Source organism: Mercenaria mercenaria, chromosome 12 (assembly GCF_021730395.1).
Source record: "Mercenaria mercenaria strain notata chromosome 12, MADL_Memer_1, whole genome shotgun sequence".
Taxonomy (NCBI): Eukaryota; Metazoa; Mollusca; class Bivalvia; order Venerida; family Veneridae; genus Mercenaria; species Mercenaria mercenaria.
Genome location: NC_069372.1, coordinates 10,572,070 through 10,595,306, shown reverse-complemented (window position 1 = coordinate 10,595,306; position 23,237 = coordinate 10,572,070). Strand labels below are relative to the sequence as shown.

Genomic DNA, 23,237 nt, shown 5'->3' with positions numbered 1-23,237 from the left:
TCGAATTAAGGACAGAAAAGAAAACTGTAAGAGAGCCTTAAATGCACATATTGCATTTCATATATGAACGGGACGAATAATGTACTTGACATTTCAAGCTTTATTACATACTCTGTTCGTAAGCACTGCAAGTAGTATACTATAGAATTTGAATATGCGCATGCTCAATAATAAGGAAATATACGTATTTACCACAACTAAATATGATCGTATGGACAATTATGCACGACCCAAACATCTAACTTTAAAGTGCAAAGGCGTTGACTCAAGTCTATTAAAGAAACACACATTGGGCTTTTTATGTTTTAAAATATATATGACAATAATAATTGCATGTACATATGATTTTTCAATATGAGGTGTACTGCTACCAGCAGTCTCTGCTCTGATATTTGTTTAAATAAATAAAAGGAAAACAGGTATATTACTTACTTTAAAATTATAATGTACTGAAGCTTAATGAAGGAAGCAAAATAAACTTTGATATCTAAAACAACATAAAAAATCATCTAAAACATCACTGCTGCCATTGTTGATAATGGGTATCCCGGCAACAGTTTGATAATTTGCTCATAAATTAACCCTGATATACCATTTACATTATAAAGAAAATGGAACAGAAGTTGCCGAAAGAACTCGATATTATCGACACTTGCTACAAAATGAGAGAAAATGCGTTGTCAAAGAAACACGAGTCCCACAATATATCTATTTTTATATTTATATTTATTTAATTACATTGTATTAATATTGTTCGGTTTAACGTCGCACCGACCCAATGATAGGTCATATGGCAACTTCCCAGCTTTGATGGTGGATGAAGACCCCCAGAGACCCCTCCATGGTTTACTTTATCACTTGTGGGTACCTGGGTAGAACCAACGACCTTCCGTTGGCCAGCTAGTTGGCTTCCTCACATGAAAAATTCATCGCCCATAGTGAGGCTCCAACCCACACCGATGAGGGGCAAGTGTTTTGAAGTCAGCGACCTTAATCACTGCATGTGCCAATTGTCCGTGAGACATTAAAAGAAGACAAAGCTGTTGTCCGTTTAACGTTGACTGTTTACTTCGTAGACCTACCAGTGACGTACAGGATGTCATAACATAAATTGAATGAGCGCGTTACGTAGACGTGACGCCAAGAATTGCGCGTCATTAAATATACATGTTACTTAACGTGACTTCCGAGAGCCACGATACAAAATTTTAAACGTAAACATGTTATTTAGAGTATAATTACAAGGCATTAAAAGGACGACCCGACTTAATCACTTTGTCCGATTTCGTCAGGAAGGCTGCTGTAGGAACGAATTCTTGCCTGGTATTCAATGCGTACATAATATTAACTTCATTTAGTAGACACTTCTCATTTAATCACTAAGATAATGTTCCGCGTGCACGTGTAATATTCATTCTGACTTCCGGTGGTTATTTCTGAGGGATAACGGGAGTGAGAAGTGATAAGTATGTGCTCTCACACTGGTTAAGGGAATCAAGTTCCCATTTGTATGTTTCAGTGGTATCGTAGAATTTTCTCAGACAGGCAACTCTTCTAAATCAATTGCTTCTTGCTGAATCATCTCGAATTTTGACGAAAGCCGTGTGACTGCACCTTTGTGCCCCTTCTGGGTTGATCGTAGTTTAGTTGCCATTGCTTATGTTTTTCGTTATGGCACCAAAATGTCGTGGAGACATTAAAAGAAGACAGAGTTGTTGACCGTTTTACGTTGACTGTTTATTTTCTAGACCGGAAGAACCAGTGACGTACAGGACGTCATTACATACAACAAAAGAGCGCCTTAGTAGACGTGAAGCCAATGATAACGCGTCATTAATTATGCATTTTACTTAACGTGACACCAATAACACTATCAACTACGCAGATTTCTATGGATAAATGTATGACTGGTATAAGCTGAGAAGTGTAAAAACTCCATATTTTTCTTCTTCTTGCAATATAACATACATAAAGAGGGTCATTTACTTCAACCATAGGTAAAATAATTACTTGAAGGCACAAAGACTAAAACAAAAATTATTTTCAACTAAAACTTTTTTTTTCCAGAAATATAATGAATAATTCAGTTAATTTGAATATACTCTGTTGATAAAAGTAAAATTAAAACGCAATAACCCTGTCTTTGAATCAATGTTCTTCTTTTTCTTCTATTTCCTTTTATAATGTAATTCCTGTAAATCATACTACACTATGTATCAAACTAGCAGCTATTAGGATGGAATCTGTTGAATGGTTTAGTTCATATTTAACTGGTAGAAAATAACAGGTTTATATAAACGGTTCTTTTCAGATTTAGAAAGTATTACGCGTTGGGTTCCCCAGGGGCAGTATCCTGGGTCCCCTGCTGTTTTATGCAATGTAAATGATATGTCAATCAGTATTAATGATGAATGCAAATTACTATTGTATGAGGATGATAGTGCTATCATTTTTTCGCATAGGAATCTGAGTGAAGTTAGTAAAAAAATCTCGGCATGAAACTGGAAAATTGCAATAATTGGTTTAATGATAATAAACTCTCTCTGCATTTAGGGAAAACAGAATGTATTCTTTTCGGGAGTAAGAGAAAGTTAAAACAAATAGAAGAATTTTCTATCAAGTGTGGTAATAGTGTTATTAAGTCACAGAAATCTGTTAAATATTTAGGTCATGTTTTAGACAATACTTTGTCTGGTTGCACTTGTGCAAATGATATTATTAAGAAAGTTAATTCAAGACTTAAGTTCTTATACCGGCAAAATAATATCTTAGACTTTAACATGAGAAAGACTCTGTGTAATTCTCTTATACAATGCTTGTTTGACTATGCCTGACCTGCATGGTATAATGGTTTGTGTAAAACCCTTAAAACTAAGCTTCAGGTTACGTAGAATAAAGTCGTCTGATTTATGCTGAATGTGCCTGCTAGGACTACGCTCACAAATTTAAATTTTCAGAAGCTTGGTATTCTAAGAATTGAAGATAGGGTCAAACAGCTGAGCCTTATTCATGTGCATAAGATAAACTATTGTAAATGTCCGAAATATTTAAGCGAACATTTCACTAAGAAATCAGATATGCATACATACAGTACAAGGAAAAGCAGTTTTACTTTTTGTGTGCCATATGTAAATTCGGTTACAGCCGATACTTTTATTATAACAGTATCTTACTATGGAATTCACTTCCTGAGAGAGTACAATCTATTTGAGGACAGCGCAGGTTTAAAAGGGAAGTTAAAAGATACTTGCTTAGTAAATACTGATACAAACATTGTTAAAACAGTATGTTAAGTTGGTACTTTTACCATTTCAGTCTAATATAACAGGATTTTCTACCGAAGTTATGGTACAGTTTCCTGTTTAGTTGTTTTATAAGTCTTGAATTTCAATTATGCAGCCGTCTTGACCTTGCTCTTCACCTATTTGTTCTCTGTTGTCTGTTTGTCTGTTTGTATGTGTAAATGTATATGTTTGTTAGACCCAGTCATGGACCCCATTGGAAATAAGTCTTTTTGACTTTTATGTGCTTTCCAAGCAAAATGTCTAGTCACTACTTACAGTCTACAGAATTAGTTTCGATTTAAAATAAGCAAGTAACTAAAATTAGACTGGTATGGTAAAATGTATATTTTATAGTCTTAACTTCTTGGTGATATTTATTTATTTTAGACCAGGGGTTCTGTGATATTTCTGTGATATGTGCTATGTGATATGTGCTATGTATGTTTTTTATCTGCATCTGTAATGTTGTATGATGGATTTTTTGCTAAATAAATAAATCTAAATCTAAAATGTCAAAAAAAATTATGTGTGCCGTGTGTTAGAGATTCATCTGGAGGGATTACTTTTATTTACACTGTTCCATGTCTTTGGAACATGGTGGGGGTAAGAGTGAGGTTGGGTGCACACCATAAACCGGTTTAAGCTCCCCAGTGGGATTTTTGCCACTGACCGTTCCAAGGCGGTGCCCCACTGTGTTCCTTTGTTTTTTCGTTTTGTCCTCGTGTGTTGACTTTGTGTGTGCGCGCGCGTGTGTGTGTGTGTGTGTGTGTGTGTGTGTGTGTGTTTGTGGTGTGAACGTCTGCGTGCTGTAGGTTTCGTTTTGGGAGGGCTGCGATTTTGGTACGTGGCATTCCCTGTTTGATATTTGTCTTTGTTTTTTAAAATGAAGTGCGTGTTAGATATAATATAGTATGTTTGTAACTGAATGTCTTTACATTAAAATAAAACAGACATTAACAAAAACCATCCATACAAAAGTGAAATGGATACCAAATAGTTCACATATGATATTTACTTCGTATCATACCCTTCGTAACAAAACATATTTGCGTCTGATGGTCCTTTAACACTTCCCTACAATCAACATTTATTACACGAAATTCATTTTGAAACTATTTCTAGGTCTGTAGCTCTCAAATACAGAAATATCTGGCATCCAAGGCATATACTGACACTTTCAGACAATATCAAAGGTCTCCATATACACTTGCTCCGTTACGGACCACTGGGGATTTGTGTTTATTCCGAGTGGAAATATCATTTCGTAGTTGAAAAACTGACATGTCATGCTAAAACACAGTTTTTGTCAAGACGTTAGAAATTGCTTAAAATTGACTCAAAATTAGCAAAAAATAACCCAGAAGGTCATCTGACGTCATTTTCTGTGTTGTCAAAAACATACGTATGCCTGGCAAGATTGTATAAGAATGTGCCGGCCGTCCTAAGTATATAACGTTACACAATATCTGCTTTACAGTAAAACTCCTAGCATTACACAATTTATAATGCAAAACTGGTAAGACTATAAATAAACATGTGTGTGTAAGACTATAAATGAACATTTTAAAGACAACAAATGGCCATTTTTAAAATTATAAATAATCAGTTTAATAAATGCTTGATAATCCGATAACTACTGTAGCGTAATGTACGTAAATTGTCCTTATAAAACGGAGTTCAATGACCAATCATTTAACCTACTGTATTGGGTATTGATCTTATATACGTTGCCTGATGATTCCGTACAAAACTTAATAAAAATTTTCAAATATTATAATAAAATAATTAACTTGATATTATGTTTTAAGCAATATAATACAGCATTGCGATGCAATATATATTTTTAATTCTATTTGCGAGTCTGCTTTATACACAAACTCTGAATTGTGTACCTGTTTGTGTAAAATTTGGTCTTATACGTAAAATTTCAGAAATGGGTCAGTAGTAATGATTGTGTATAAAAAAGTTAATGATTTTTATCCTATATTGATAAAACGTTTAATTTGATTGTCTGTAATTTTATAATTAATACTACTTACAAACCTTGAACGTAAGTTTGAATAAACAACAGTTAAAATGCGTGAGAAAAAAAACATTTCTTTGGATTAGCCCTATTTTCTTTGGTGCCCCCGCGAAGATACAAACTTAAATCTTCCACAGACTGAAAAAAACATGACGCACGTCAATGATGCACAGCGGCTCTAAAGTAATATTAATCTAACAAAAGACGGTTTTGTACAGAAGACCATAAATGATTATATTTTTGAGTTGTTATGTGAAGAAGTAAAACATGCATTAAGATAATGAATATCATACAAAGATATATTTCGAATGATACAATACAAGGCCGCTGAACTATGTAAAGAGGTCATCACTTCTGATCGCATTACTGCTTTCTCCAACTTTAGAAGAAATGTTTTCAGGTTTTAACAGTGTATCCAGTTCTGCAACATTATTCAAAATGTCATCGTTATTTCCCTCCAGGGATAATATTTCTTGTCTAATTCCATTTGACCTCTTCAATGGTTTGATACAGGTATTAGCTGCTGAACAGTTTTCAACACTGATCTCATATACCGTGTATATGTATTTATTTTGATGTGCTTTTTGTCTTTGTTTTTGATGAACTATGGGATATATCATCAGTACTTGCGAAAACACCATACTGACTCCGGCTATGTAGAATGATATCTCGTAACTTCCAGTTGAGGCTAGCAATATTCCTGTAATAAAAAAATAGAATGTAGACATATTAAATAAATATCTAATTTCATTGACACACGTTAAGAACAATAGCATACATTAAATAAAACGTAGTCTATTGCATTGCATGACAAATAACCCACTTATAGTATCAAAAGTATACTTTTTCCAAGCTCATGGTTCTTCGAAAATCTCTTCCTTATCAAAACAATAATGATATCTAAACGTGTGTATTAATAAAGTGAAATTAAATAAAACAGGCAATACATATAAGAGTAATCACCCGCAAGAGGACCCCCGATCAAGTTGCCAGTCGCTTTGAAAGGCAAACTAAATCCCACGCCGTCAGCAAATCTGTCAAAGCCAACGATTCCATAAATAACCGCAGGCAAAAGAGCTCCTATTACACAAACAAAAAATCCAATAAATCCTGTCAGAAGCAACATTCCAGTTTTTGTCAGGAATAAAGGTGTAAGCCCCATTGCCACACCACTTACTGCAAGGGAAGCAGTGTATAAAACAGTACAGTTTATTTTCGGATGATGTCCGATAAAACTGAAGACAGCTTTTCCAACAATATTCGACACGGAGTTAACCACAAGCACTGTCCCGAAATTGGTTTGTGTGAACCCTGCGTATTTAGAATAGGAAGGCAAATAAAGTATATATATTCCTTGAGCAATGTTAATAAATACATTGCTAAAATTAAAAAGGATGAAAGATAATTTTCTAAATACGGTTATGTTTATCAACTTCTTTTTAATCTTTTTCACAGGCTTCCGCATTTCGGGTTTTGTTAAGCTTAAAGTTGAGTTATGATTTGGTACAGTAACAGGCGGTATTAAATTAGGCATTGGAAACATAACACTTGCACATGCGCACAGGTTAAACGTTATTGCACCTAGTATGAGAAACATCCCTCTCCAACCATAGCTGTCATCCAACAACACAATTAATTCTGCATAAATGATAATTCCTAAATTGTGTCCAACAGAAGATATTCCAGTTGCAACAGTCTTATACTTATCGAAGTATACGTTAAGGGTTGCCATACAACCGGTAAAATTGATACCAAACCCAAGTCCTGGAATGAAAGAGCTGAGTATAATATTTGCTGACATTTTAATCAAAAGTTGAACGTTTAATAAATGTTTGATCTGTTTGTACATATAGAGTTTGATTCGGCTTACTGAATAAAATATCAATAAATCAACTTCTTGTATTTTTATATAAAACATACCTGTAAGTATACCATGAGAAAAGAACAAGAACAATAAACTGGTTGCAAAGTAGCTCAGAGTCAGTCCTGTTGCTGCTATAACACCACCAATAAAAGCACATGCCCGATAGCCATATCTGTTAGTAACATAACTCCCGACTGGTGCTGGAAACAAGAAAAACATTCCAAAGTATTAGCAACATCTTAAAACTGCAGAAATCTACGGTAGTGAATATTTGGCCTCTGTGCGTAACGGATATACTTTCAAAACAATAAAAAAAGGTAATACAAACACATGAACGAATAAATAATGATAAAAGTCATGATAGTAATTATGGTTAGGAGGGTGATAATGATAATACTTCTATTTTAGAAAGTGACATATTAACACTGCAATACAATACATGCACAGCATGGTGTTGTTTATAAAGGTAAGTATAACCAGTAAAACAAAGAATAGTCATGTAGTACGTCAAGAATTCTAAAACAATACATATGTTGATATCACGATGGTTTTCACAAAATGAATTTATCGTCGAAAATCGCCTTTCTCAGCGGGACATGATTTTATTTACACTGTGTTTTTTAACTTGTTGAAAATATGTAGGTGCGAGGTTAGCATGTCCTAAACGCGTTAAAACAACCAGTTTCCTTTAGATAGGTTAATGACCGTTCCAAGGCGTTACCTCTATTTTCAACATTTTTCTGTCTTTTTTGTATTTTGTGTTTCGTATGTCGTCGTGTTTGTCGTTAGCGTTTCTTCCCTCTTACTCCCACCCCCATCAGCCCTATCCTTTCGCCTTGCAATTGCGCTCCCTTGCTTTGACATCCCCTCTCCTTTTACTATGAGTAGGTTATCTGTCCAATTTAATTTTGGCTGCCGGAATCCTAAGGCGGTGTCCGATTGTTGTTTTTCCTGCTTATATGTGTGTGTTTGTGTGTTTGTACATCTATGTCTTGGGCGGTGCCTTATAGTGTTTATCTATGTAAGTTAGTTATCTGTGGGTGTGCGCGTGTATGTGTTTATCTTTTGAACATAAGTTTCTGCGCTGCTGCGGTTTACGTTGTAGTGTAACTGTGAGTAAGGAATGTAGCATTCCCTTTTATATATTCATCTTTGTTCTACTTTCCCCTTCAACCCCTCCCCTACCCCCTTTTTACCCCTTCCCTCTCTCTCCCCATCTATCTATATTTTGAATATATTAGATGTACTTGATGGATTTTTGAAGCAATCCGTCTGTAATATTTTCCGTTACAGCTTCTTTTGTTGTGGGTCTACTTTGCAAATGCGTGGCTCTGAGGCTGTGTTTGTGGTGATCTGTGCTTCCGAGAAATCTACCCTTACCTATTATCTTTTATTTGACAGAGGCGCAGAATCTTGTCGGAGGTAAAGGAATCTCATCAGAGGCAGACAGTCATGTAAAAGGCAAAACAAGTCTTTTAAAATTTTAAGAATATTGTCAGAGGCATAAGAATCCTGTAAACTGCAAATGAAACCTGTCAGAGGACCTATCCTGTCTCACTTCAGAGACAAAACAATTCAGTTTTGTCAGGGGCAAACAATTATGTTATAGGTCAAAAAGTAAAGTAAGCTTATAATATATACAGATACACAAACATTAAAACAAGACATTCAGTTCTTATTTCTCAAGGTCAAAAGGAGTTATTCATAATCAATTAAAGCTAACGGTGAAAATACAAATTTGAAGAAAGGCAGTTTTTTAGCGCGTTGCTATGAAAATTTTGAGCGATCCGTCCAGGAGTAGGGTAGATAAACGAACTACTGTATATCAAATTAGATCACTTCTTTGAGACTACTGATGAACCGTATGTGACAGCTTAGCTTTAATAAAAGGATAAACGTACACGTTGGCGATGACAGTAGAAATTACATAAGTTACAAGTTACAATTTATTACAATGTTAATACCTATGTGTAAACGTCTAACGACTCGCAAATAGAATGGCGGAAGTTTCGTTTTATTTCGTAAATAAACTTACCTGACAGTACAGTATGGATTTCTAGTTTCGGCTTGTAAGAATTCGCTCCCCTTATTCCGGAAGTAAACTTTTCGTTCAACTTCCGGTAATAAACATGTGTCCTCACTTTTCTTTTTTCGGCGGACAGGCCGGTTGTTTTTTGAGTTTGCTCCTGTTTTTAGTATTTATGGCTAACGTGGAAGTGCAGAATAGACTTCATGAGGAAGGTGAATTGATTTCGGACGCGGAGAGTCTTTCCACGCCGAATAACAAACATGAGAAAACATCGACGTCGGGTAAAAGACGTTCGCGATACGACATTCTCGAGGAGCAATGGAACAAAAAGTTCTCAGCTCTAGACCAGAAAGTAGAAAATTTCTTTGCAAATTTTCAGTCGGCACAAAGTCTGTCTGAAAATGTTGACGTGGCCAAAAACCATAGGAAAAGGAGACGTCGTCACACTGCAGAAAGTGACAGTTCTGAGGAGGAGGATGATGATGTTGTGTCTTTGCAGGCTAGTGGGCAAATTTCAGTCAGTGAAGATGAAGATGAGCAATTGACTTCTCATCAGAATTTACATTCAGAATCAACCAAAAAGTGTTTGTTCGAGATTTTTGGTGAAGATGCGACAGTCAAAAAGACTGAGAAAAAGAGGGGATTTCCATTGACAGTTCTCAAAAAGAGGTACTTGAAGGTGGGTTTAGGTGTAAAGAGCCAAATTATTTGTCCGCCTTTAGTGAAGAAACATTTAGTTCCTTCCCGGTTGATGATGAAACTGATCGATTGCTGGGGGTTCCCTCACTAGATTCTTTAGTAGAAAGTTGCCTGATAAATAGACATGGTAGTAGGGCATCTTTCAAGAAAAATAAGTCTAAGACATTGTTTACTCAACCCTGTAAGATGGTGGAAAATATTGCCTATAAGGGACAACAAGCTTCTAGATTAGGTGTAGTTATTAACCTGTATGTTCAGCAGAGTTTAGGAAATCTCTTGGAATTTATCCAGTCTGAAGATTTTTCTCAGGATAAAGCTTGTCAGCAAGTGAAAGACATTTTCGCCATGTCAACTAAAAGTTTAGATCAAGTGAGCCGAGCTGGTGCCTTTCACCACATAATCCGTCGAACTGTGAGTATGACTGATACTGGATTGTTTGAGCTTGACGACTCGAATGACTTTGCAAATTTACCGTTAACCGGTGAAGGCGTGTTCGGTTCTAATTTAGAAAATTTACTAAAATCACGCAAAGAAAAGAAAAAGCAACTTGATGATATGCTTCCCGAGTTGAAAAGAAAAGAGCGCAAACGCAAAGCGTCTCCTGAGAGGTTCAGCTATAACTCAACAAAGAGAACTCACACAGTCAGTTCTGCTCATCCAGTGTCTACATCTGAGGCTAGTGGGAGCAATTTTCGTATACCCAAGCTGCCACGAGATTCAGACCGTCGAGGGTCAAAGTTCCAGTACAGTCAATCTTTTCAAAGGTCACACAGACCAGACAGCTTTCCAAAAAGGTCTTACAAAGGGAAGCATGGAAAACTAACTAAACAATGATAAGGTAAGTACGATCATGCAATTTCCTCACATACCTGTTGGCGGCCGCCTTTCGATGTTTTACAAAAATTGGAAAATGATAACCACAGATCGTTGGGTTTTAGAGACTATTTGGGAGGGTTACAAACTGGAATTCGAACCAAAACCTCCTTTCTTGGGCATAAAACAAACAAATGTTCCTTTACAACAACAAGCACTTTTAAAAAGCGAAATTTCAGAACTTTTAATCAAAAATGCTATAGAAACAGTTCAACCCAAGGACAGTCAAGCAGGTGTTTACATTACGTTGTTCCTTGTTCCAAAAAAGAACGGACAACTGAGACCTGTCATAAATTTAAAACCTTTGAACAAGTATCTGAGGAAAATACATTTCAAGATGGAGACAATGACAAAAGTCCTAAACCTTGTTCAAAAAGGAGATTTTGCATTAAATCTAGATCTAAAAGACGGATATTTCCACATAAAGATATTCAAGGGACATCGAAAATATCTCCGTTTTTGTTTTCAAGGAGTAATTTACCAGTTTCGTGTCCTTTGCTTTGGCCCAACCTCAGCTCCGAGAGTTTTTTCAAAAATAATGTCTGTCATAGCAGCACACTTAAGACAACGGGGCATTCGTCTGTCAAATTACTTGGACGATTGGTTGGCTCTCAATCAATTTAGAAAAAATCTGTTACAAGATCGCAGTACTATACTGAATCTCCTTTTTCAACTGGGTTTTGTGATAAACAAGGAAAGTCGAGCTTGATTCCATCTCAAAACATAGTCTACGTAGGGGGTCAGTTCGATCTTCTCAGAGGTCTAGTATTCCCAACTGTAGAGAGAATACAATTTCTGAGAACATCTGTAAAAAATCTCTTGAAAGGCCAGACAAAAGCTCGAGATTACTTAGAACTTCTGGGTCGTATTGCGTCATGTTTGGAACTAATCCCAAATGCCAGGTTGTTCATGAGACCAATCCAACTCCATTTGTTACAACACTGGAATCCAGCCAGAATGCCTTTGACAACACATGTACTTTTGACTCCTATGTTGAAATACCATTTGAAATGTTGGTTACTGGATCGGAACATTTTGAAAGGCCAATCATTTCAACAAATGCATTATCCAGTGACAGTAACCACAGATGCCAGTTCAACATGGGGTTGGGGTGGTCACATGAACAACCTTACAGTGCAAGGCCGTTGGTCCAAGATGGACAAATTGTTACATATCAATTGTCTGGAAATGAAGGCAGTGATTTTAACAATCAGTCATTTTTTACCGGCCTTGAAAGGACAGAATGTGTTAGTCCGAACAGACAATACGACCGTGGTTCAATACATAAACAGACAAGGGGGAACTCGATCTCTGCAGTTATGTCAAATGACTTGGAAACTGTGGGACATAGCCCTCATACACAATATGAATTTAAAGGCAGCTCACATAACAGGCAAGTGGAATGTTTTAGCAGATGTTCTGAGCAGACAAGTCATCAGGGAATCAGAGTGGTGTCTGAACAAAACAGTGGTGTCAGAGATTTTCAACCTCTGGGGCCATCCACTTGTGGATCTGTTTGCTACAGTCAAGAACAAGCAAACACTTCTGTTTTTTTTCATGGACCACACACCCGCAGGCTTTAGCTTTGGATGCCCTATCAATTGCATGGTAGAACATGTTTGCTTATGCCTTTCCACCTCTACCATTGATTCCCAAAGTATTGAATCACATGAAACAGTTCAGTTGTCAGTTGATACTAATAGCCCCAAACTGACCGAGACAACACTGGTTTCCACAGTTGCTAGAAATGTTGATTGCATGCCAAATACAACTACCAGTACAAGAGAATCTTCTGTCTCAGGGAATGGGACAAATGTTTCACCCAAATCCCCAGTCTCTAAGTCTAACTGCATGGCTGTTATCAACCGAAATTTCAGCGCAGAAGGCTTTTCAGAAAACACTCGTAAGTTACTCTCAGCCTCCTGGAGAGACGGTATCCAGAGGGACTATAACTGTAAATTTCGGAGATTCTGTAGTTGGTGCAGTGAGCAACAAATTAGTCCCTATACAGCTTCTTTAAAAGATTGTGCTCACTTTCTTACTTTTCTATTTGAAAAAGGACTTAAATATCAGACTATTACTGGTTATAGGTCCATGCTTTCCTCAGTTCTAGCACCTGTGGGAAGTATTCCAGTGGGACAACATCCTTTCATTATTCGTTTATTGAAAGGGGTGTTCAATAAACGTCCACCTAGTAGAAAGTTAGTACCTGAATGGAATCTTCCTCTCGTTTTAGGTTGCCTCAAGAAGCCGCCTTTTGAACCAATGAAGGATGCAGCTCTGAAGTTTGTAACCTGGAAGACTTGTTTTTAATTGCCATTACCTGTTTTAGAAGATGCAGTGATCTTCAGGCTTTACGTCTTGGTGAGGGAAATGTGAATGTTCAAAAGAAAGGAGTCATCTTCATTCGTTCAGGTTTATCGAAGCAAGACAGACCTACTCATCACTCCAGTAAAATATTTATTCCTTCCTATCCTCACAACAAACTTTTGGATCCAAAACGTGCTTTGGCTTACTATTTAAAAAGGACAGAATCCTTTAGACACTCAGAATCAGGTGATATAGTAAACCTTTTTCTTGGCATTATAAAGCCTCATGAACCAGCTTTTAGTCAAACCATTTCTAAGTGGTTGGTGAATGCTTATAAGTTGAAAAATCAGTCCGTGGAAAAAGTGTAAGGACATTCAACTAGAAGTATTGGCCCGCCTTGGGCATTGTTCAGGTGCGTCTCTAAAACAGGTTATGGACTCAGCTGATTGGTCAAGGGAGACCACTTTTGTCAGACATTATTTGAAATCTGTGAACATTGATTTCTTAAATGTTTAATACTGTTCTACCTGAAAGGATTCAGATCTGTGTTGGAAATCAGATGTATATAGTTGTGGGAATTTTCTTTATTCGGCGAATTGCATTATGTTTAAACTGCTATTTTTGAGATAAATTGTGTACAGACTTACCATAGAGAATGGAGTCTTTGTATATAGTGAGGGAAATAGGTGGACGGATAGCTCAGTGGTTTGCACACTGGCCTTCCAATCCTGAGGTCGGGGTTCGATCCCCGGCAGCTACTTGGGAATTTTCAGAAACGCTTTTCAGTGTTTCCCACCGAGCTAGAGGTGTACTGGTCAGGAACCCAGGCAATCCTTACGTGTATCAGTGCTATACACTGGGCACGTTAAAGAACCAGGCTGTCTATTCGCAACGAGCTAGGCTACGTTAGCCGGACAAGCCTGTATCTGATTTCTGATCTCTCTGTGGGGGCTTTGTCTCACTCTGTCCCTCTGGTCAGATCGCTCTGTGTCTGTACTAGTAGAGGATGATTTCACGCCCTGTGTGGCTGCAGTTGCTGTAAAGCGCCTTTGAACGTGTTTATCATGAAAAGGGCGCTATATAAATCTGGTATATAAATCTGGTATAATAATAAAAATATATTTGGATTGTGTGTGGGATAGTGTACAGTTAGAACAAGTTATGGAACTACTTAAACACTTTACTTAAGGTAAGTGTTTTTATTGTTCTATCTTTGTATAAAAAAAAATCTGATTAAACAAACCCACCACCTGACAGTACTGCTTTGGGATCTGTATTAATCCATACCGTACTGTCAGGTAAGTTTATTTACGAAATAAAAATTATGAATTTGTATTCAGATTGGAGTTTTATGAGTAAATAATACTTACCTGACAGTACAGACACCCACCCAACCTACCCCTCACTGTTTAAGTTTTCCTGGCGACCTGTTCGCCGAAAAGGAAAGTGAGGACACATGTTTATTACCGGAAGTTGAACGAAAGGTTTACTTCCGGAATAAGGGGAGCGAATTCTTACAAGCCGAAACTAGAAATCCATACCGTACTGTCAGGTAAGTATTATTTACTCATAAAACTCCAATTTGAATACAAATTTATAATTTTTATGGAAAGTCATAATTCTGAACGATGTTATCTATGTCTGAAGCACAATAATAGCGGCTTTAACATGTTGCATATGCTAAAAAGAGACCGATCGTGCAATATTAGAGTGCTTTAATATTATATTCCCGAGAACTTAGGTACAATGAACAACGCCGACGACAATTCTACTACAGCATCCGCTACGAGGTAATATTTCATCAACAAACAGATAACAGTAGAAGTTTGCATTGACCTATCTGGTAAAGCTACCAACATCTAATCTAAACAGCTTAGAAGCTTGTAAATGTCTTTTTGATATAAATAACTATAAATTGTGAAATCGACAAGGGCAAATATATATCCACATTTCACAGGTCGATGCATCTTTGCAAAAGGCAGTCATTCTTAATCATTTTCGAAAGAAAGCAAACGTTTACTATTGATGAGTATCCAGTCTATTCTGGTCAGGACTCAGAATATTCCTAGTTTGGGGTATTTCTAGTGTCTTGATAATGTACCTCTTATAAATTATCATTTTTGTGACATTGTGTCCGAAGTACAAAGGAAAGGACTTTGAAGGGTCATGGTGAATATTGATGCAAACCATTTCTCTATAATACTTAGAAATTATAAAAGGAGTTGCATTAGTATAAAAAAGAAAATCGTATAATAATTACACAAAATAAACCACAGAGTTATTGGAAGGCTGCATAACCAAGAAACTCCATTAGGTTCAGAGAGAAACACGGCCATGAATATCATGTAAAATATTCCATGAAATTCAGAAAATACAAACTTCTCCGAGAATAATTTGACTGCAAATCACACATACAAGTACAGTCCAAGCCCAACCGCTGTCTCTTTGTATTCGCATTTTGAAAAAGATTCACTGATGTCATCAATTTACAGTATTTGAGTAGAATGTTTTAATTAACTTATGTCTATAAATTCGATGTCTTCATATATGGAAATATTACAGTACCAACATAATTATTTTGTAAATGTTCACGAAGTAGTACAATCTTGTATTTTTCATTCCTCAAACATATAATACGATAATGAATAAAGAGCAAAGTCTTTAAACTATTACAGTTTAAATTTTTTGCTACCTTGTACTTCTATTTATACATTTCACCGCGAAGGTAGGTTAGATCAATTACTTTAATCCAGATTTTTCAAATCAACGACATGTAACTACTAAGGTTATGTAATAGAAAGAACATTGAAACTCGAGGGTAAACGATTTGTACGAGGGGGCGTAGCCCCGAGTATAAATCTTTAACCCCAGAGTTTTAATGTTCTGTCTGTTTTGTATCATAGCCATCCATATATGGTAGTTGTAGGCGTTCCACAATGCCATATACAGCAGTTCAGTGAGTACTTAAAATCCTTGCTATACAAATGTGTAAAGCCCAGGTAAAATAAAACAATACTAGAACAGAAAATCAATAAAATACACTTCTCTGTCTACTGTCCCAGACACGCTGGCATACTTTTCTTTCCAGTGCGGTAACTAGCGTGCGGCTATTAAATACCTGCACACTTTTAGTTACCGCACCCTGTAGTCAGAGTATACGAATTACCTGCACCAAATTTATTAAGAAAAAACACCAAGCTATGGTACATATTAAAATAAAGCAGTCAACCATTTTAATACCGTTCCAACGTTTTAAATTCACCGAGCCTAAATGGTATGAATAAATCTTTTTTTGTTGTTGTTGTTGTTTTTTTCATTTCTGGACTTCATTTCGTTCTCTAACATATTAGGCAACAGCTGATGTTTTGGAATATTAAAGTTCAGGTAGAAACATTGAACCCAAGATATTGACCGGTGAAATAATTTGATTATGGCCTCTAAATCAGTTTGTGTGTAAAAGTAACGGTCATTGTCCTTGAAATGGATTACTCTCTCAATCATCATCGATTTTACTTATCGATCTCTATGAATTATTAAACAACGTTCACTGCTTTTGAAAGGCTGGAAATATTTATACATATTAAATGAATCCTCATGCAATGTTTTTAAACATATTTCAATTATAGTTCAAATTAAGGACAGAAAAGACTGTAAAAGAGCCTTAAATGCAGAAATCGCATTGCCTGTACGAGCGGGATGAAAACTGTACATTGGAATGTGCGCATGCCCAACCATAAGGAAATATATGAACTTACCACATCTTAATGTTATTGTCTATTCTATCTTCTGGATAATTACGCATTACCCGCTGAGAAAGGCTCTAACATTAGTGAAAAATACCAGGGCCCAGTTGTTCGAAACTTTTATCGGCTGTTAAAGTAACCACCAGTTAAATTTTGGTTCAAAATACTAGACTTGGTGGGAAACACAAGTTAGATGTTTTGATTTTGTTGTAAAGATTTTTCAGTGGTCATAACTCTTACCTTATACATTTTTTTTTCAAAGTCTACTAAAATGCCGAAAAATAACTCTAAAGGTTAATCAGCCGTTAGCTTAATCGCCTGTTAAAGTTTCGAACAACTGGACCCAGATCATATTAAGTAAAACATAAAATTATGGTAAATCTAAGGTATAATTACACCAATATCCTCAACAAATTGTCTGAAGTCAGAGCACCAAGAGCCTAACTTTTAAGGGCACGACTAAGAAAGCTGCAAGACAAAATTCACTTTTATGAACCAAGATTGTGTTTGCAACTCGAAATTTCAGGCGTCCTGTAATTACAATACGCAATCAATCAATGAAAAAAAAAAATTTTTTTCATATACCAAAGCGTTTTATGATCAAAAGTAAATTATTAATTGGAAAGTTCTGCAGATATATTGTACTGAAAAATGATATTGCAAAATATTCTTTAAACGGCGGCCTTAAAGTGAAATGAAATACATCCGCCTTTAACAGGTCAACGTGTCTTTACTCAAGACAGATGAAGTTAAACAATTTCTAAACAAAGAAAACTGTGTTTGAACATCTAGCCTATTCCTTTATGTCAGGGCTAATACATACATCTAGGTAAGATTTGAGCTATTTCCCAGTGCCCTAAAATGTACCTCCCAAAGGTTATCGTTAATGTCTGAAATTGTATACATGCTTAAAGGAGAACACGCTGAAAGATTATACTGAAAAATGTCGTAATAATTAAAAATTATAGGTGTTGCATAGTTTGGAAAAATATATATATTACTTACACGAAATAAACCACAGAGTTATTGGAAGGCTGCATAACCAAGAAACAGCAATCGGATCAGGGGGAAACACGTCCATGAATATCATGTAAAATATTCCACCGGAAATACAAACTCCTCCGAGAATAATCTGACTGCATATCACACATACAAGTACAATCCAAGCCCAGCCGCTATCTCTTTGTATCCGCATTTTGAAAACATTCACAAATGTTAACAATCTACATCAATCTAATGTTTTAATTTCCTCGTTTCTAATAAGTCGGTGCCTCCATATATCAAAATAACATAATACTTTACTTAGTCTAACATGATTATCTGATAAGCGTTCACGGAATAGTAAAATCCAGTATCTTATATTCCTTAAGCATATGGTTATAAATATAAAAGTACAATAATAAATAACGAGCATACGAGAAGAAATAATCCAACTCTCCGACGGATATAGCTAATTGCGTATATTGTCGAAACGTCTTTTTACTTTATAGCATATGTATTTTACGACCTTGTATTTCTATTTATAAATTTCATCGCAAAGCGATCTGACTGTATCACATTACTTGAGATTCAGAACTACTTACGTCATATTAATATAAAGTAGTCAACAATTTTAATATTGTTTTAGATGCACCGAACCTACAAAATGTGAAATAACAGCCGCGGATAAAATTCATAACTACACGGTCCCTGCACATATCGATATAAGACATTTACATTTAAACTGTACGAGATAGTTAAATAAATGAATAAATTATTTGATATATTTGCACTTGAAGGCTAAAGTTCGTCTTTTAACATATTTAGAAACGGCTGATGGCTATGGACATATTTAAGTTCAGGTAGAACACTGAACCCAAGGTACCGGTAAAATAACTTGATAATGATCTATATTCAGCTTGTGTGTAAAAGCAACGGTCATTGTCCTTGAAATGAAATACTTCTCAATCATAATTGATTATAAATATCGATCTCCATGATCTATTAAACAACGTTCACTGCTTTTTGAAGGGAAACATTTATACATGTCAAATGATTCCGTATGCAATGTTTTAAGTATGTTTCAGGTAAAAGAGTCTTAACCCTTACCCTGCTTAATTACTATAATGAAGTTGTCCATCTTTCAATTTGGACAGTACCATTAACTGTTGAAAGTGGTGCAATAAATCACAAACTGACTGAATGGCGAACAGTGTAGATCATGATCAGACTGCACGTATCAACAATAAAATCGCCTAAATTACTAATATGAGCCACGCCATGATAAAACCAACATAATGCATTTACTGTTCGCTAACGGGTTCTCTAATTGCAATAGGTTTTGAAAGCGAACAGCATGGATCCTGACCAGACTGCGCGGATGCGCAGGCTGGTCTGGATCCATGCTGGTCGCAAACGCACTATGTTGGTTTTCTCATGGCGCGGCTCATATATAAACACAAACAGGCTCTTTATTAATAAAAGTTGTTTCATTTTTTTAACTGCTCGATGGTATACCTACGGTGGTATGTTTAGGACATATGTTATTTTTTTAAGATTAAATTATCTCGTGCGCACGACATCTTATCTTGAGCGATCAACATCTTATCTCGTGCGCACGACATTTTATCTTGAGCGATCAACATCTTATCTCGAGCGATCAACATATTATCTTGAGAGATCAACATCTTATCTCGAGCGATCAACATATTATATTGAGCGATCAACATATTATCTCGAGCGATCAACATCTTATCTTGAGCGATCAACATACTATCTCGAGCGATCAACATATCATCTTGAGCGATCAACATATTATCTTGAGCGATCAACATCTTATCTCGAGCGATCAACATATTATATTGAGCGATCAACATATTATCTTGAGCGATCAACATCTTATCTTGAGGGATCAATATATTATCTTGAGCGATCAACATCATATCTTGAGCGATCAACATCTTATCTCGAGCGATCAACATCTTATTTCGTGCGCACGGCATCTTATCTTGAGCGATCAACATCTTATCTCGAGCGATCAACATATTATCTCGAGCGATCAACATATTATCTTGAGCGATCAGCATATTATCTCGAGCGATCGACATATTATCTCGAGCGATCAACATATTATCTTGAGCGATCAACATCTTATCTCGAGCGATCAACATATTATCTTGAGCGATCAACATCTTATCTTGTGCGATCAACATCTTACCTCGAGCGCACGACATCTTTTTTATATATATTAAGTCCTTTGTGTGTGCATTTAGGTCATCAGTAAAACATACGGACAAGTTGTTAATTAGGGTCCCGCCTATTCCACTTTTTTTATAGACTTCCCACAAGTACATGTACACGTTTGTCAAATAAATTGGGAAAGCAATGCATATAATTGGCCATCCTCTATCTTCAAGATCAAATGAACATAACCAATGATGCATACTGCATGTAAGAACAGCAACAAATTTCAGTTCGACTGATAAATGCGCGCAGAAAAGTTGCATGTATGAATTAAGGGAAAACAAGGAAAATCGTTTAATATATGGGCGAAGTATGGACGCCCTGGAGAGACAATTGATTTCCGTACTTCCCACTTCTGTCTTCTAACTTTTGCACTTCTCACTTCCAACTTCTTGACTTCCTACTTCTAACTTCCGCACTTCTGACTTCTAACTTCCACACTTCTGACTTCCAACTTCCTAACTTTTGACTTCTGGTTTCAAACTTCCACACTTCTTACTTCCGCACTTCTGACTTCTAACTTCCGCACTTCTAACTTCCAGACTTTCGACTTTTCATTTCCAACTTCTTACTTCCTTCTTCTAACTTCCGCACTTCTGACTTCTAACTTCCGCACTTCTGACTTCTAACTTCCTGCCTTTCGACTTCTGATTTCCAACTTCCACACTTCTTACTTCCGACTTCTTGACTTCTTACTTCCCTCTTCTAACTATTGCACTTCTGACTTCTAACTTCCACACTTTTGACGTCTAACTTCCTGACCTCCGACTTCCAAGTTCCGCCATTCTGACTGCCAACTTTCTTTTTTGGAAGTCGGAAGTAAGAAGTGTGGAAGTTGGAAGTCGGAAGTATGATGTCAAAAAGCTAGAAGTCAGAAGAGCGGAAGTTAGAAGTCGAAAGTGCGAAAGAAAGTAAGAAATCAAAAGTCGGAAGTAAGATGTGTGAAAGTTGGAAATCTGAAGTCGAAAGTCGGGAAGTTGGAAGTCAGAAGTGCGGAATTTAGAAGTCAGAAGACTTAGTGTGGAAGTTAGAAGTAGGAAGTAGGAAGTCAAGAAGCTGGAAGTGAGAACTGCAAAAGTTAGAAGTCAGAAGTGGGAAGTACGGAAATCAATTGTCCCTCCGGGGCTTCCATAGCAAGGCCTACATACTATTTTTTTGTCAAGGACTTAACTTTATTTCTTTGTATCATCACTGATTTTTTGCTGCCTTTTTATCAGTTCCCGTATTTAAATGTCTAACCCTGTAAACATGTGAAACGGTTATAACTATAAACTAGATAAAAACAAAAATGGTGGCAGCCGTTTTTACTAATGATCTGAATTCACACAAAGGTCCTTAATAGATATTGATAAGATGACCGAGAAAAATGTTGATCGCTCGAGATAATATCTTGATCGCTCGAGATAATATGTTGATCGCTCAAAATAAGATGTTGATCGCTCAAGATAATATGTTGATCGCTCAAGATAAGATGTTGATCGCTCGAGATAAGATGTTGATCGCTCAAGATGATATGTTGATCGCTCGAGAAAAGATGTTGATCGCTCAAGATAAAATGTCGTGCGCACGAAATAAGATGTTGAACGCTCAAAATAATATGTTGATCGCTCAAGATAAGATGTCGTGCGCACGAAATAAGATGCTGATCGCTCGAGATAATATGTTGATCGCTCGAGATAAGATGTTGATCGCTCAAGATAATATGTTGATCGCTCGAGATAATATGTTGATCGCTCGAGATAAGATGTTGATCGCTCAAGATAAGATGTCGTGCGCACGAAATAAGATGTTGATCGCTCAAGATATTATGTTGATCGCTCAAGATAAGATGTCCTGCGCACGAGATAAGATGTTGATCGCTCAAGATAATATGTTGATCGCTCGAGATAAGATGTTGATCGCTCAAGATAATATGTTGATCGCTCAAGATAATATGTTGAGCGCTCGAGATAAGATGTTGATCGCTCAAGATGAAATGCCGTGCGCACGAAATAAGATGTTGATCGCTCAAAATAATATGTTGATCGCTCAAGATAAGATGTCGTGCGCACGAGATAAGATGTTCATCGCTCAAGATAAGATGTTGATCGCTCAAGATAATATGTTGATCGCTCAAGATAAGATGTTGTGCGCACGTGATAAGATGCTGATCGCTCAATATAATTTAATCCTAAACAATAGTTGCATGTCCTAAACATACCACCGTATATACCAGTACTTTGTTCTTCACAGATTTTTCAGTCTCGATTACGTTTAGTATAATAAACGAGCCGCTGATACGCATTAATGCAAAAAACTAACATTGTTGATGAATTACATTTACATGTGTTGAAGATTTATATATGACAACTTGTATATTGATTTTCTTTAGAAAATTTCAAATGACCGAAAAAAGGTTTTGTCGGCGGTAAAAAAAAATCAGTCGGTCGCGTAACCCGAAGCAACCATAGTTTGTTGGCCTACTGACCTTGCTTGTCAATTAAGTGAAAATGACCTAAATCAGTTGAGTATGTATATGCTTCTTTTTGCTGATGATATAGCTTTATTCACAACAAATCCTGAGAGTTTGCAAGCGCAGCTAAACATTGTTCATACTTATTCTACTAAATGGGGTCTAAAAATAAATGTAAACAAAACAAAAATATGTATTTTTGAGAAGAAAAAACAAGTAAATGATTTTATATGGACAATAAATGGCGAGAGAATAGAGGTAGTTGATAACTTTACATATCTTGGTGTTGATCTGACTTACACAGGAAATATGAAAAATTCTGTTAAAACACTTTCAGATCAAGCTCTTAAAGCCTATAATGCCTTATTATCTTTATTTGATAGAGTTAACTTAGATATTAAAACCAAGATGGCACTGTTTGATTCAATGGTTGTACCAATTATTTTATATAGCTCTGAGGTATGGGGCATTTATGACTTTAAAGAGGTCGATAAATTGCACGTGAAATTCTGTAAAAATATGTTAGGAGTAAAACAACAAACTCCTAATATTGCAGTATTAGGAGAATTGGGTAGATATCCACTGTCTTTAATCTGTAAAGAAAGAGCTATTAATTTCTGGTTGAAAGTTATGAAAAATCAAAATTCGCCAATGTATAGATTATTTATAGAACAATGCAATGGAAACAATGAAAAAAGCTGGGCTTTTAAAATAAAACAACTTGTAGATAATTTAGGT

The 23,237-nt window shown here is 36.2% G+C and overlaps 1 protein-coding gene across 4 annotated transcripts; it reads right to left on the bottom strand.

Moving 5' to 3' along the window:
- Positions 1 to 4,278: 4,278 nt before the first annotated feature.
- Positions 4,279 to 18,255, bottom strand: LOC123534719 (monocarboxylate transporter 13-like). 4 transcript variants are annotated; one of them, XM_045317098.2, is made up of 5 exons: positions 17,831 to 17,951; positions 17,222 to 17,356; positions 7,228 to 7,371; positions 6,271 to 7,071; positions 4,279 to 6,007 (listed from the first exon to the last, which is right to left on the bottom strand). In XM_045317098.2, the coding sequence occupies exons 4-5, from the start codon at positions 7,037 to 7,039 to the stop codon at positions 5,640 to 5,642; spliced, it is 1,137 nt and encodes a 378-aa protein (XP_045173033.2). In that variant the 5' UTR covers positions 7,040 to 7,071; positions 7,228 to 7,371; positions 17,222 to 17,356; positions 17,831 to 17,951; the 3' UTR covers positions 4,279 to 5,639. The 4 variants fall into 4 exon arrangements, with proteins under 4 accessions (XP_045173033.2, XP_045173031.2, XP_053375142.1 ...); XM_045317096.2 differs by lacking the exon at positions 17,222 to 17,356 and having other exon boundaries at positions 17,831 to 18,255; XM_053519167.1 differs by lacking the exon at positions 17,222 to 17,356 and having other exon boundaries at positions 6,889 to 7,071; positions 17,831 to 18,255.
- Between the last annotated feature and the right edge of the window lie 4,982 nt (positions 18,256 to 23,237).